The 14,182-nt window shown below is 42.3% G+C and overlaps 1 protein-coding gene across 4 annotated transcripts in view; it reads left to right on the top strand.

Moving 5' to 3' along the window:
* The window catches only part of Tex9 (testis expressed 9), a 71,114-nt gene extending 64,125 nt beyond the window's left edge, over positions 1–6,989 (top strand). For all 4 annotated transcript variants that reach the window (XM_036193412.1, XM_036193411.1, XM_036193413.1 and 1 more), the window contains 2 exons: positions 5,637–5,771; positions 6,687–6,989. In XM_036193412.1, the coding sequence (XP_036049305.1) occupies positions 5,637–5,771; positions 6,687–6,764 (213 nt within the window). In that variant the 3' untranslated portion in view covers positions 6,765–6,989. The remainder of the gene's footprint in view (positions 1–5,636; positions 5,772–6,686) is intronic.
* The last annotated feature ends 7,193 nt before the right edge of the window (positions 6,990–14,182 follow it).

Raw genomic sequence — 14,182 nt, 5'->3', positions numbered from 1 at the left:
AATTTGATTCCTGTGAAGGCTCAATAACAACCCATCATATTTCCATGCCACTGTTTGCTTGTTCATCTCTTGGTGGGTGCTTGGATTTTGTACTGTTGGCTAGTATCAGGAGTGCCACTGGGAATGGAGAAGCCCAGATCTGAATGAGGTCTTGTTTTTGTTTGGGGTATATATTCTGAAGTGGAAATGCCAGATCAGAGGTGATGCTCTTCAGTTTGGTTTTCATGGCAGCTGTATCACTTTACATATCTACTTGCAATGTAGAAAGGACCAAGTATTCCCATATCATCAACATTTGTTGTTTTGATTTTTATTGATACCAATCATCCTAATGGTTTCTTTTGTTGAGGTTTTAATTTGCACATCTCTATATGCACTTTGCTGTAAGTCATGGGTTCAGCATCTTGTATTTAGTAACCATTTGTCTGTCCTCTTCTTTAGAGAAACGTCCAGTCAAGTCCCTTGTTAAATTTTACGTTGTATTGTGTATTGTGGACGTTAAGCCTTGTGCAGATGTGTATGGCTTGCAAATACTCTTGCACTCAGCAGACTGCCTTTTTGTGTCCTCTGTTTGATACGGTCCAGTTTGCTTTTCCTCTGTTGCCTGTGCTTCTGGGCCGTCCAGTCAATCTCTGCTAAATCCAGTGTTATGACGTTTTTTAGTTTCAGTGCTTTTACTCAAGTGTGTGTGCGTGCATCTGGAGCACTCGCTGTCTTTGTAGAGGACCCAGATACTGTTTCCAGTGCCCTCGTGGCAGCTTACAGCCAGCTGTAACTCCAGTTCCGGGGATATGACACCTTCTTCTGTATGAGGTGCACAGACTACATGCAGGCAAAACATTCATACACATAAATAAAACTTAAAAAAAAGGGAAATAAATACAAGTAAATATCATGGACCTCAGAAAGAAAACCTCACCTACATAATCAAATGACTTTTTTTTCTTACACAGGTGTTAAAAAATCAGGAAAGGACAGTCTCTTGAAAAATGGTGCTAGGAGAGTGCAACCTACCCATGTGTGTGTGTGTGTGTGTGTGTGTGTGTGTGTGTGTGTGTGTGTGTGAATGGACTTGAGTAAAAGCGCTAAAACTAAAAAACTTCATTTTTCTCACCAAAAATTATTGACCCATCAAATACTTTTTCAGTATCATCAGAGATAATATTAACATTGAATTTTGTGTATTGAACCATCCTTCTGTTCTGGCAATACATTTCCTTCACTTGGTCATCATCTATAATCCTCTCAGTGTGTTACTGACTTTGATTTGCTTCAGATTTCATCAGTGATACAGATCTGAGGTTTTCCTGTGATGCCTTAAGTCTGGCTTTGGTTTCCCTGAGAATGGGTTTGGGTGTTGCTTAGATAGAGCTTGGTTTTGTTCTTCAGTGGCTTGAGTATCATTAGAAGCTGGGTCCCAGTCTTGGTGCTGTTAGGAGGTGGTATGGACCACTTAAGAGGTGTGACCTGGGAGGTCCTTAGATCACTTGGGGCTGTGCCCTCAGAAGGGACTGTGGGATCATAGTGTCTATCCAGTCTTCTCTGACCACATTCCTGCCTCTGTTGTGCTGTGTGCTGAGGCCCTCACCAGAGCTAGGCTGTTGCTGGATCCATGCCCTCGAATCTGTATAACTGTGAGCTAAATTAACCACTTTTGGGGGCTGGAGAGATGACCCAGCAGTTTAGAGCACCTTTCTCTTGGTTTGTTTTCCAACCCCATGTGATGGCTCACAGCTATTCATAGCTCCAGTTCTAGGAAATAGGACATCCTCTTCTGGCCTCCGCATGCACTAGGCACACACATGGTACAGATACACAGACATTTGAATATTTTTATTCAAAAAATAAAAGTTAAAAAATTTATGAGATTATTATATTATTTCTCCCTTGCCTTTCCTCCCTCCAAGTCCTACATATCCCTTCTTGCTCTTTCAAATTCACGGCCTCTTTTTTAAATTGTTGTTACATACATATATGCATATACATATATATTCCTCAACCTCCTCAGTCTGTGTAATGTTATTTGTAGGTTTGTTTTCAGGACCAGACTGGCTATTTGGTGTTGTGGAACTAATTGATATACAAATATTTTAAACTAAAAATGAAACAGCTTTTCTCTACAGAGTTACCCAGCCTTAAGAATTTTGTTGTAACAAAATACTAATGGAAAAAATAGTCTGTCTTTTTCAGTTCTGGGTGTATGTGAGTGAATGGTGTCAATTATTTAAGGCTGTGATAGACCTCATCAATGAAGCCATCTGCTTCTCTACTTTTCTTTGTTGGGAGTCTGATTGGTGATCCAAACTCCTAACTCTCTGAAATTTGTATTTATTGAGTTTTGGTGAATTGCGATTATAGGGATTAATTTCATCTAGGTCATACAGTGTTCTACTCACCCAGTCCTTTTTATTCCTGTAAGGTCGGCTGCAATGGCCGCTCTGTGATTTCTGGTTCACTCCCTATAATTTTCCCTCTTTTTTTTTTTTTTGTTGGTGTACCCGAAGGTTTGTTGATAGTCACAAGGAGCAAACTGTCTGTAATCTCTGTTTCTCTGTTCTATTAATTCGCTTATGTATGCTCTCTTTTTATCATTTCCATCTCTGCCAGCCTCCATTTCTTTCTCCCGACTGTGAAGAGTTAGGTTGATTTGAGATCATTCTTCAATGTGTCATGGCTGTGACCATCCCACATAGGAATGTCATATTCTCTCCTGTATATGTTGGTGCTTGAAGAGATTTTCTAATATTCTTTGAAAATTGGGTAGTTTGAATTTATTATATATTTTTTTAATTATTTATGTATTTTGTATGTGTGAATGTTCTGTCTGCCTATACACTTGCATGCCAGAAGAGGTTGTGAGTCACCATGTGGTTGCTGGGAATTGAACTCAGTACCTGGAGGAGGGGGAAGAGGGGAGAGCAACCAGTGCTCATAACTGCTGAGCCGTCTCTCCAGCCCCTGTATTTTGGTTCTTGAATGTCCCTGAAAGCTTATGTTGAAGGCTTGCTTGGTCCTGTGTCCACATTACTGGGAGGTGGTAAAACTTTTAGGAGATGGTCCCTGGTGCAAGGGCATCAGGTCACTGGGGGTGTGCTTTTGAAGGGAATATTGGGAACTGAGCCCTTTCCTCTCTCTTTGCTTGCTAGCTTCTTGAAAGTCCACTGCTGTCCTCTGCTGTGTGCTTTCGCCTTGCATTCTGTGCTCCACAGGCCCAGGGCAACTGGGCCCAGTGAGTGCGGACTGAACTGCTGGTACTGAGGAGTGCAAGCCTCCCTCAGGTTGTCCCGGGCGTTTTGTTACAGTGCCGGGAAGCAGACTCAGTATGTGCTTAGCTTATACATATTTCGTGTCTACCTTCAGTCCACTGTTACAGAAGACACTGTATGGTTCAGTCTTCTTGAACCTGTTAAGATTTATGGAGAGTTGGCTCAGAGGTTAAGAGCACTGGCTGCTCTTCCAGAGGTCCTGAGTTCAATTCCTAGCAACCACATGGTGGCTCACAATCGTCTATAATCTTTAAAAAAAAAAAAAAAAAAAAAGTATATGGTTCTGGAAAATGACCTGGTTGCATTTGAGAAAACGATTCCGTTATTATTAGGAGTCTCTTGGTTCCAGTTCATTTGCAGCCCATTTCCTTACTGATGGGTCTAGTGACTATGCATGACCGAAAGAAAGATGCTAAAGCGTCTACTTTGATTGTAGTGACCTCTGCCTTTGAATCTGTTCATGTTTGCATCCTAGGTTAGGCATGCTTATAACTGATGCTCATACCACTGCCACAGCTTAGCGAGTAGACCCTTCTGTCATGGAATGTTCTTGCCTCTTCATAATTGTGACTGCGGGAGGGCTCCACAAACATCCGACAAAAATAGGCTCATTTCTTTTGGCTCCTGTTTCTGTGGATTATCTTCTTCCATTCAGCGTACATGTCTTTCGGGCTAAAATTAGTTACCTGCGGGCAGAGTATAGTTGGATCATGTTCTATTTTCATCCATCTTTTCCAGCTCGCACATTTTCAGTTGCTTAGCCCCTGTAGTTAATTACGGAGAAGGATGGGCTCCTTACTGACGTTTTCCTGTTCTCAGTGGGTCTGGTTTTTGCCTCACGTCCTTTCACTAGCCTCCCTTCGTCTCTCATGTATGGTCACTGGTATGCCTTCTGATGGAGCCATAAAGTTACAGGACTCTATTTGAAGTGGTAAACTAACCCCATCATTTGCAAACTGCAGCAGCCTTTAACAGCGCTGCCTCTTCTGTGGATGCCACTCTTCACTCAGATCCACGGCAGACTCACTCGTCTGGGGTACTGTGGATTGTATCCATGGAGTCGCTACATGGTGGAGTGTGGTATAGCAGGAATCTTTAAAGTTCTTATTAATAAAAGCAATCCAGGGCCAGTTATTGGGGTGAATGCTGGAGGATCAGAGAGGCAGAACAAGCCACAGCTACCTCACCTTGCCAGTTCCTCAGATGATCCTATTTCCTCAGATTGGAAGCTTCTGAGTCCTTATCCAGAATGGATCTCAGCTGAACTGTGCTGCTTCAAAGCCTAAAAGCTTAACCAGCCAAATGCTTCTAGTTTCTGGTCCTCACGCCTTATATACCTTTCTGCCTTCTGCCATTAGTCCCTGGGATTAAAGGCTCACTTCCTGGAATTAAAAGCGTGTGTCTCCATGCCTGGCTGTTTCCAATGTGGCATTGAACTCACAGAGATCCAGAGGGATTTCTGCCTCTGGAATGCTAGGATTAAAGGTGTGAGTGCCACTGCCTAACCTCTGTTTAATATTGTGGCTTTTCTGTTCTCTGACCCCAGATAAGTTTATTAGGGTGCATAATATTTTGGGGAACACAATACCACCACACTTTTTTTTTTTTGCTTGATGGGTAACCACACTCTTGCTGCCTCCTTGGTTTCTAGAGTTCACCAAGTGACTCTGTCTATGCTGTTTCAGGGCTAGAAGGTGGGCCTGGGGCTTCCTCAGTGGCCATATTGATAACATCACTCTTCGACTTTTTCTTTGGGAAGGGGGATCTCTTTAAAGTTACTTACATTCACCATACTGTTTTCCAGTGTCCCTTGCTTTCCCCTCTTTAAAAACGTGTGTAGAATCCTAGCTCCTCCAGCATCTTCCTCCTTTTGTGAAAGCTTTTCTTCAGTACTGCAGGTACAGATAGATCTTCCTGGACCTAGTAACTTCTCCTGACCTATCTCTACTGAGATTAGAGGTTTGCTGCCCTTGCCATTGCGGTGGGTAAGTTCTCTGCTCAGCTCTTTAGAATAAGTCTTTCACAGGCTCCTGGAACTCTCACCCTGGACGTGATATTGTCTGCCGGTGGTTTAAGGAAAATGTGTGTGCAGGTTTTGAGGCTCGCTCTTGGATTTCGTAGCTGGCATACACTGGAAAGTCCTGTCAGAAAGCTGGTTTAATATGTAGTGCCTACCTCAAAGGATCAGATCACATGCAGATTCTGCTACTAAAAATTCTTAGGTTTTTAAGTCCTGTCAAGTTTAGATTTCTTAGAATTCAAAGTTATTTTTTAAAATACATTTTGAAAAATTTTTAATAAGTGAGCTGTCATTAAGTTATTTAGTAAAAAGAGCAATCTTATATTTCAACTAATTTTTTTCTTTTGTAGGATATTGCAAATGAAGACCACCAAAAAATTGAAGTGTTAAAATCAGAAAACAAGAAGCTAGAAAGACAAAAAGGAGAATTAATGATAGGGTTCAAGAAACAATTGAAGTTAATTGACATTTTGAAAAGGCAGAAGGTGAGTCGAACAACAGAAGCTGTACCAGATGCTAGAGACCTTCCCACTGTAGAGTACAGGGCTTTCCTTCCTTTGGAATGTTACACATAAAATTGTACCTAAAGATGCACTTTATACATATTAAGTCACATATGCGTAATACATAGTGAGCAGCACTAGTTCAAAAAAATATATGTATTTTAATATATTAAATTTATATATACATTTGTGTGCATGTGTGTGTGTGTGTGTGTGTGTGTGTGTGTGTGTATAAAAATACGGTCCTTCCCAACTACAGAAAGTATATCATACATGAGAATGACTCATTTTAGTGGATGATTTCCCTCTTCAAACTTTGAATAGTAATTCCAAGGCACATTGTACCTTTCTTGAAACGTGACAAAAGACAATTCACACAGTTCTCTCACTTTCTTGTTTCAAAGATCAGATAAAATAATAACTGAATTATTCTTTCAACGGTAGTTTAGTCTTGAATGTAATAAATGTAATGCCCATTTAAAATGTTACACTTGTGCTGGGCATGGTGGCACATGCCTTTTTTTTTTTTTTTTTTTTTTTTGGAGCTGAAGATCGAACCCAGGGCCTTTTGCTCGCTAGGCAAGCGCTCTACCACTGAGCTAAATCCCCAACCCCCAAGTGGCACATGCCTTTAATCCCAGCACTCAGGAAGCAGAGGCAGGCGGGTCTCTATGAGTTTGAGGCCAGCCTGGTCTACAAAGTGAGTTCCAGGATAGCCAGTGCTATTACATAGAGAAACCCTGACTCAAAAAACCAAAACAAAAAAGCAAAAAAAAAAACTTGCATAATTAGATTATGTGTTCCAACAATGGGGCTTGTTTATTGATAGCATATTAACACAAATTTCCTGTGGTGTGGCTTTCTCTGAATCAGACAATATTGATTTTTTTTTAACAGATGCATATTGAAGCTGCCAAGATGCTGTCTTTCAGTGAGGAAGAGTTCATGAAAGCTCTTGAGTGGGGCAGTTCATGAGTGAGCGATTTTAATTTGATGCTTATTTGTGATAGTTTCTTCAACATGAAAATGTAGTGCTTCTTTACTGTTCATAAGTAATGAAAATATTTGTGAAATAAAAAATTCAGGTATGGACTTGCTGAAATAAAGTGTTTGGAAGGACATTCTGAGGCAAAGCAAGACTGTAACACTGACTTTACTTCCTTTTACTTTTTTCTTTTTTTTTCTTTTTTTTTGAGCTGAGGACCGAACCCAGGGCCTTGCGTTTGCTAGGCAAACGCTCTACCACTGAGCTAAATCCCCAACCCCCCTTTTTCTTTAATAGTTGTAACATAAAGAAACAAGACTTTTGTCTTGAAAAAGAACCAAGACTTTGACTCTTAATTCTTTTTTACAACCTACCAGACCTGGCAGAGGACAGAGCAAGATGGCAGGACAAGACCCCAGAGATTCCCCATCTTGGCTACTGGTGTCTGCCTGTTACCCAAGGCTGCTGCATTCAAATAGGCTGGAACTCAGGTCTGTCTTCAGGGGCCCTGTGTTCTCATTTTCAGTAATCATGCACACACAGAGATACCTTGAAAAGAGGGGTGAGCAACACCTAGGTGAGAAGTGGCAGACCCTAGTTACAGCCAAAGAAACTTTACTGAGCAGGACAAGGGCAGTTCTCCCTTCCTCTAGCACAGCAGAGAGAGACAGTGACAGATAGGGGAAAGAAACCTCATTGGTCTCCAGCACTGGGCCAATGACAGTAAAACCCAGCCAAGTCTTGGCCCTAGATCATCAGTAAATATGCTGCCCTGGTGCTAAAATGGAACCCATGGTTCCTGCTGTCGACAGCCTGAAGTTCCAGCCCACATCTCTGTGGCCGGCTGCAGCAGCCTTGCCTTGTATGTGAACTTAGAACCTCCATGACTGGCAGGCCTCAGCTGTGTGCCCTGCCAGTTTGCAGCCCCGTCCTGGGTGCTGCACCATGGCATGGCATTGTAGTCCACACTGAACTAGCTGCGGGGACCTTGGGCTTGAGGCATGCTGGTGCTGCACTGGCTGCAGGGAGTGAGATGGAGATAAGAGCAGCTGACATTCTAGGCCAAAGCCAGGCTGCAAAGCCTGAATAAGTGCCTGCTTTCTCAATGCAGGATGGTGATGTCTACCCACAGGGTCTAAAAAGGGGTTGGAGATATCACCATATAAACTAAGGTGCCAGTTGTAGCAGGAATCTTAAAGAGTTTTAACAAAATCAAACCTGAGGCCAGTTATTGGGGTGAGTGCTGAAAGATCAGAGAAGCTGAACAAGCCACAGCTTCTTCACCTTGCCAGTTCCTCAGCTGATCCTGTTTCCTCAGACTGGAAGCCTCTGAGTCCTCATCCAGAATGCATCTCAGATGAACTGTTGCTCAAAAGCCTGAAAGTTTAACCAGCCAAATGCTTCTAGTTTCTGGTCTTCATGCCTTATATACCTTTCTGCTTTCTGCCACCACTCCCTGGGATTAAAGGCGTGAGTCACCGTGCCTAGCTGTTGCCAATGTTGTCTTGAACTCACAGAGATCCAGAGGGATTTATGCCTCTGGAATGCTAGGATTAAAGGTGTGTGCTACCACTGCCTAACGTCTATGTTTAATATTGTGGCTGTTCTGTCTCTGACCCCAGATATGTTTATTAGGGTGCACAATATTTTAGGGAACACAATACCACCACAGCCAGTGACTGACCCCAAAATGATGAACATACACAAACTGATGATTCAAATGAGCTGTCTTAAGAGAGTCGGCTTTTTATTTAAAAATGAAAATTCAGTGAGCAAAATGAAAAGGCAGTAGAGCATCAACTGTCACCAGAAGGATCTGTCACCCTGGAGAGGGCAATATGGAGGAGTCGGGAGAGGAAAGAGGAGTACAGCTTCTCAAGTAAACACAGGAGAAGCTGGCACAGGATGGGAGAACAAGGGTGAACCGATTAAGAGACAACGCTTTCTAGATTGGAAGATAAACTATTCAGGTACAGGAAGAGCAAAGGCTGATAATGATTTCCTCCACGTAGGACTAGCCCATGGCGTAGTCTCAGCCTGTCAAAGACAGACAACACATCCTAAAAAGCACCAAGAGCAAAGGAACTGGATCCAATTTGAATGAGTTGGACTCCTGGCCGCTCATGTCTCTCAGAAACCTGGAAGGCAGTAAGAGGGTGGAGTGATATATTCAAAGCTCTAAAGGACAAAACCTGCCAAGAATAGTGAACCCAGCTAAGCCATCCTTCAGAGATAGACAGGTAACATTTTCTCAAACTAGCCCATGTGAGTTCATCACCACCAGACCTGCCTTACAAGAAACATGAACAAGTTCTTCAAGCTGAAAGAAAGGGATGCTAATGAGCAGCATGGATGAGATAGAGCCCACTTGTAAGTAGTTCAATTCAGTCAAACTGAGAGCGTGCTAACACTGAGGAGGCCTGAAAATCACTCTCATCTTTAATTAAAGTTGGAAGTGTTGAAAAAAGTGGTGACAGTCTGGTCAAGAGTATACAATATAAAAGATGTAACTGACCCACAAACGAAGAGAACAGGAGAAATACACGGTGCTTTTTTTTGTAATTAGAGTTAAAGTTCCCAGCACAAAAGAACAAGAACTTGTAAGGGATATACATGGGTGAAAAGCAATGAACTTAACATTAGAGAAAACTCTGTAAACTCTGAAGAAAGCAGGAGGAAGAAGAGAGTCAGCGGAGCAGGAGGCAGAGCAAACAGCAGCAAAGCAGCAGAGCCTCCAGCACGAGCTTCGGCAGAGTGGATGACGTTCTCCAGTGATGGGCTGGGGTTAGTGACGGTTGCCAGTGCTGAGACAAAACACCAGGACCAAAAAACAAGTTGGGGAGGGAAGGGTTGATTCAGCTTCCACCTCCATATTGCTGTTCTAACTGAAGGAAGTCAGGACAGGAACTCAAACAGGGCCAGAGCCTGGAGGCAAGAGCTGATATAGAGGCCTTGGAGGAGTGCTGCCTTCTGGCTTGCTCATGGTGGTTTTCTCAGCCTGCTTTCTTATAGAACCCAAGACCAACAGCCAGGGGTGGCCCCATCCACCATCAGTCACTAATGAAGGAAGTGCCCTACTGCTGAGTCTCAGGGAGGCATTTTCTCAACTGAGGCTCCTTCCTCTCTGATGGTTCTAGCCTGTGTCAGAGTGACACACAAACCCAGGCAGTGTATAGAGTGACTAAAATTCCTATGAAGCCTTTGAAAGACTCATTTCACAGAACAGAGACTGAATGGCAGATGGATCTCAAGAGTTCGAGGTCAGCCTGGTCTACTAAGTGAGTTCAAGGACAGCCAGGGCTATTCAGAAAAACACTGTCAAAAAAAAAAAAAAAAAGAGGAACTGGGTACTTAAAATAGATATTAAGTCAAAAGCTATAAAAAGAGGCAAAGAAAACCTTACATAATGGCAAAAAGATTAAGTCATCAACAAGTAACAGTGGTGAGCATGCATGTACCAACAACAGAGCTAAAAGATCTAGACATCTGCACAAAGGAGAGACACACTGCATGTGGCAATGGTAGGAGACAGCTATTACCCACACTCAATGGCAGGCCAGACACAAGAATCAAAAGAAACCCTGGACTTGGCTGTGGCTCAGAGTGTTTGCCTGGATGCACAAAATCTGGAGTTCACCTCCAGCACCTCATCATCTAGTTTGGCGGTCCCCACCCATGAGACCATCAACAAGGACAGACACAAGAGGGTAAGATGTTCAGATCATCTTCAGGCAAATAGCAAGTTCAAGGCCAGCCTGGGACACATAACACACTTGCTTGGTGTCCAAAAACCACAAAGAAACATACACACTGGACTTAATTTACACATTAGCCTAAAGCCTAAAAAGACATGGAACACTCCCTCCAATAGCATAATACATACCTTCTCCAATGTACAGAACATCCTCCAGATGAGATCACATGTCTTAACAGATTTAAGAAGACACATTGTACCATGGATCTTTCTGGACTATGATGGTATATAAAATAGAACAAGAGGAACTTTGAAACTTTATAAACACATGCAAATTACACACCATGTTCCTGAGTAACCAGTGGGCTCATCAGAATAAAGCAAATTTAAAACTCTTTATACAAAATGGGAATGCAACCAAATGCCTGTATAAGAAGGAAGTGTCATCTTAGCACCGCAGAAATGTCCAAGTAATATACTGAAACCAAATCCAATCTGATGAGTACAAGGAAAACAGGAAAGACCAAAGAAGAAATAAATTACAAAAATAACAGGTCATGTAGCCCTAACCTGGAAAGTCAAATCCCAAATCCTGCAGAATCTAGTTGTTTTTGTCATAGTTTGACACGCTAGGTGTAAAATACCAAATCTGACTTCATGTGGCAGGTTGCAGGTAAAACATGTCCACCAAAAGTAATGTGTAAAATTACCTCCAGGCTGTGAGAATAAGGTCCATTATTAAACAGAGGCCAGTGAAATAGGTCAACAGAAAGGGCACCTGCCCCCAGACCTGATGCCTTGATACCAGGGTCCCTGATCCCTGGGATGGGTCCCATGGTGGAAAGAGAACCAGCTCCTGCAAGCTGTCCTCTGACTCACAAACGCAAGAGGACAAGCACAGGTCACATCCACACTCACAAATAAGAAAAGAGTAAGAATGAATAAATAAGTAAAAGGAATAATGCTAACTGGGCATGGCGGTGCGTGCCCGAAACCCTAGTGTGCAGGAGGTGGAGGAAGGAGGGTCAGCAGTGTGCTGCTCAGCAGGAGCTCAATGCCAGTGTGGGGGATGTGAGTCACTGTCTCAAACAGACCAATGAATTTCACTTTTAGCGTTAGGTCTCATTCTCAACACATCATATTATGTATATTTTAACTATTCCAAGATAAAAATCAATAACCACAACAACAAAATCCCAACTTCTGTCCCAAGCAATTGCAGATGCCGGATGTACTCAACCCACATCAAACAGCTGGTTGTCGAAACACAGTGTCAGTGACCATTAGCCAAGAGAGAGGAAAGACCTAGTTAGAGATGAAAAGAGACACACCCATTGTACTGTGTACAAAGGATTGTAAGAGTAATATAAATTATTATCTCAAATAATTCAGGTAACAGAAAGAATTAATTTCTGGAGATATACAACCTACCAAGCCTTAACTATGAGGAGACAGAAAACTGAACAGACCCACAGTGAGAAGGAAGTCAAGAAGATCAAATCCAGAATAAAAAGTCCCATTGGGAGCCAGAGAGGCGGCTCAGTGGTTAAGAATGCTACTGCAGAGGACCCAAGTTCAGGTCCCAGCACCCACATGGCAGGTCACAATCACCAATTCCAGGGACTCGAGGCCCTTTTCTGACCTCCATGGACTCCTGCGCAAACATGATGTACAAACATGCACACAGGAATATACAAACACATAAAATAAAAATAAATATTTAAAAACAATCTCCTCAAAGAAAAACCCAGGACCTGATGGCTTCACTGCTAACTTCTACCAAACATTTAGAAGACTATTCTAAAACATTGACATAAAGACTTTTCCAGGGGTTGGGAATTTACTCATGGTAGAGCACTTGCCTACCAAGCACAAGGCCCTGGGTTCGGTCCTCAGCTCCGGAAAAAAAAAAAAAGACTTCCAAATTCGATTATGATCTCCCTGATTCCAAAACCACGCAAGGGCAACAAACAAGTAAACAAAACCAAACCAACAACTCCCACAGTCTGATATCCCGATCATCTTGTGTGCAGAAATGCCACCATGACCCAGCAAACAGCTTCCAACTGTGCATAAAAAACTCATCCTAGTTGATTCAACATTCAAATCAATAAAGGTACGTCACAATGAGAGAATGAAGAAAGTCTGCAAATTCAGTAGAGCAGAAAAGCCCAAGACTGAACACCATTCACAACAAAAACTCCACAAAGTAGGTTACAGAAGGAATGTATTTCAACAGATGACAAATGCCTAGCTAACATCTCGAGCAGGAAAAGTTGAAGCTTATCCTCACATGATATTTGTGTATCTACAAAGTTCACCCTGGAGAACTGTGCAACAGAATTACAAATAAACACAAAAATTTTGCATAGTATTGTAAGTTTGCTATTTGTGTTGGGCTGCATTCATAGCTGTCCTGACCACAGGCCAGGCTGGCCACACCTACAAGCTCTGAAATCAGACAGTGAAGAGCACTGGCTGCTTGCTCTTGCGGAGGACTCAGGTTTGGTTTCCAACACCCATATGGTGGCTCACAAGCATATGTAACTCCAGTTCCAGTGGATATGATGCCCTCTTCTGGCCTTTTTGAGCACTGCATACATGTAGTACACATACATGCAGGCAAACACATGTAAAAATTTTTTTTTTTAAATCATAACAGAAGTGCCAACAAGAGATAACAAGAGAAAGAAAAAGAATATGACTGAGAAGAAAAAGTTGAACTGTTCACTATCAAAAAATTTTCAGATCAAATCAACTGAGTAAAGTTATACGATATAAAACCAACACATAAAACTCAGTAGCAACAGTAGCAAAATCACAGCTTGAGCTATAGCTCAGTGGTAGAGCATATACAGAGCACATATGAGACGCCAGGTTCAAGCCCTAGCATAAAACACACAAGGGAAAGACGTGGTATTTTCATGCACAGATGGCCAAATGTGAAAGAAAATTTACAGGAATCCCATTTGTAATATCTAACAACATTTAAGACTAAATTTAACCAATGAGATTGAAGATGTCTGTATTGAGAACTATACAGTACTGATGAAGGACACTAGAGACAAGTAAATTGCTAGTGTCTTATACAGACTGCCCAGAGAGGTCTGTAATTATTGCAATCCCTGTGGCAGCAACACCCAGAGCATTCTTCAGAAACAGGAAAAACAATTATGTAACTCACAGGGAACTACAAGAGCACACATCACCAAAGTGACCTTGAGATAGGAGCAACAGGCAAACCCCAGCTAATCCAAAGCCAGCTACAAGACACTGCACTAATGAGGTGTTAGCCATGGAGGTAGAAAAGGCCAGGAAGCCCCACCATGTGGAACTAGGCATGTTTTTGGTTTGGTTTGATTTTATTAAGATATGACACACAACAGCAGTTATTACAAAGCTGCACAGCAAGGGAAACAACAGAGAGAGAGAGGGAACAAACCACAGAATAGGTTAAAAATGTTAAAACCCAAAACATGCATGAGCCTAGCATGGTGGTGCACGCCTTTAATCCCAGTGCCTGGGAGGATCTTCGCGAGTTCCAGGGTGGCCAGAGCTATACAGAGACCTTGTCTCTGAAAAACATAACAAAACAAAACAAATCCCAGAAAACCAACCATGTATGGATTCTAACTCATAGCAAGGAGAGAGGGAGAGGGGAACCATGGGAGAGGGGGAGAAAGAGAAGGGAGAGAGATCAAGAGAGCAAAAAGA

The sequence above is a fragment of the Onychomys torridus genome, chromosome 7 (genome assembly GCF_903995425.1).
Source record: "Onychomys torridus chromosome 7, mOncTor1.1, whole genome shotgun sequence".
Classification (NCBI taxonomy): Eukaryota; Metazoa; Chordata; class Mammalia; order Rodentia; family Cricetidae; genus Onychomys; species Onychomys torridus.
The sequence above is the reverse complement of the archived record's forward strand: the minus strand, read 5'-3'. Positions and strand labels throughout refer to the sequence as shown.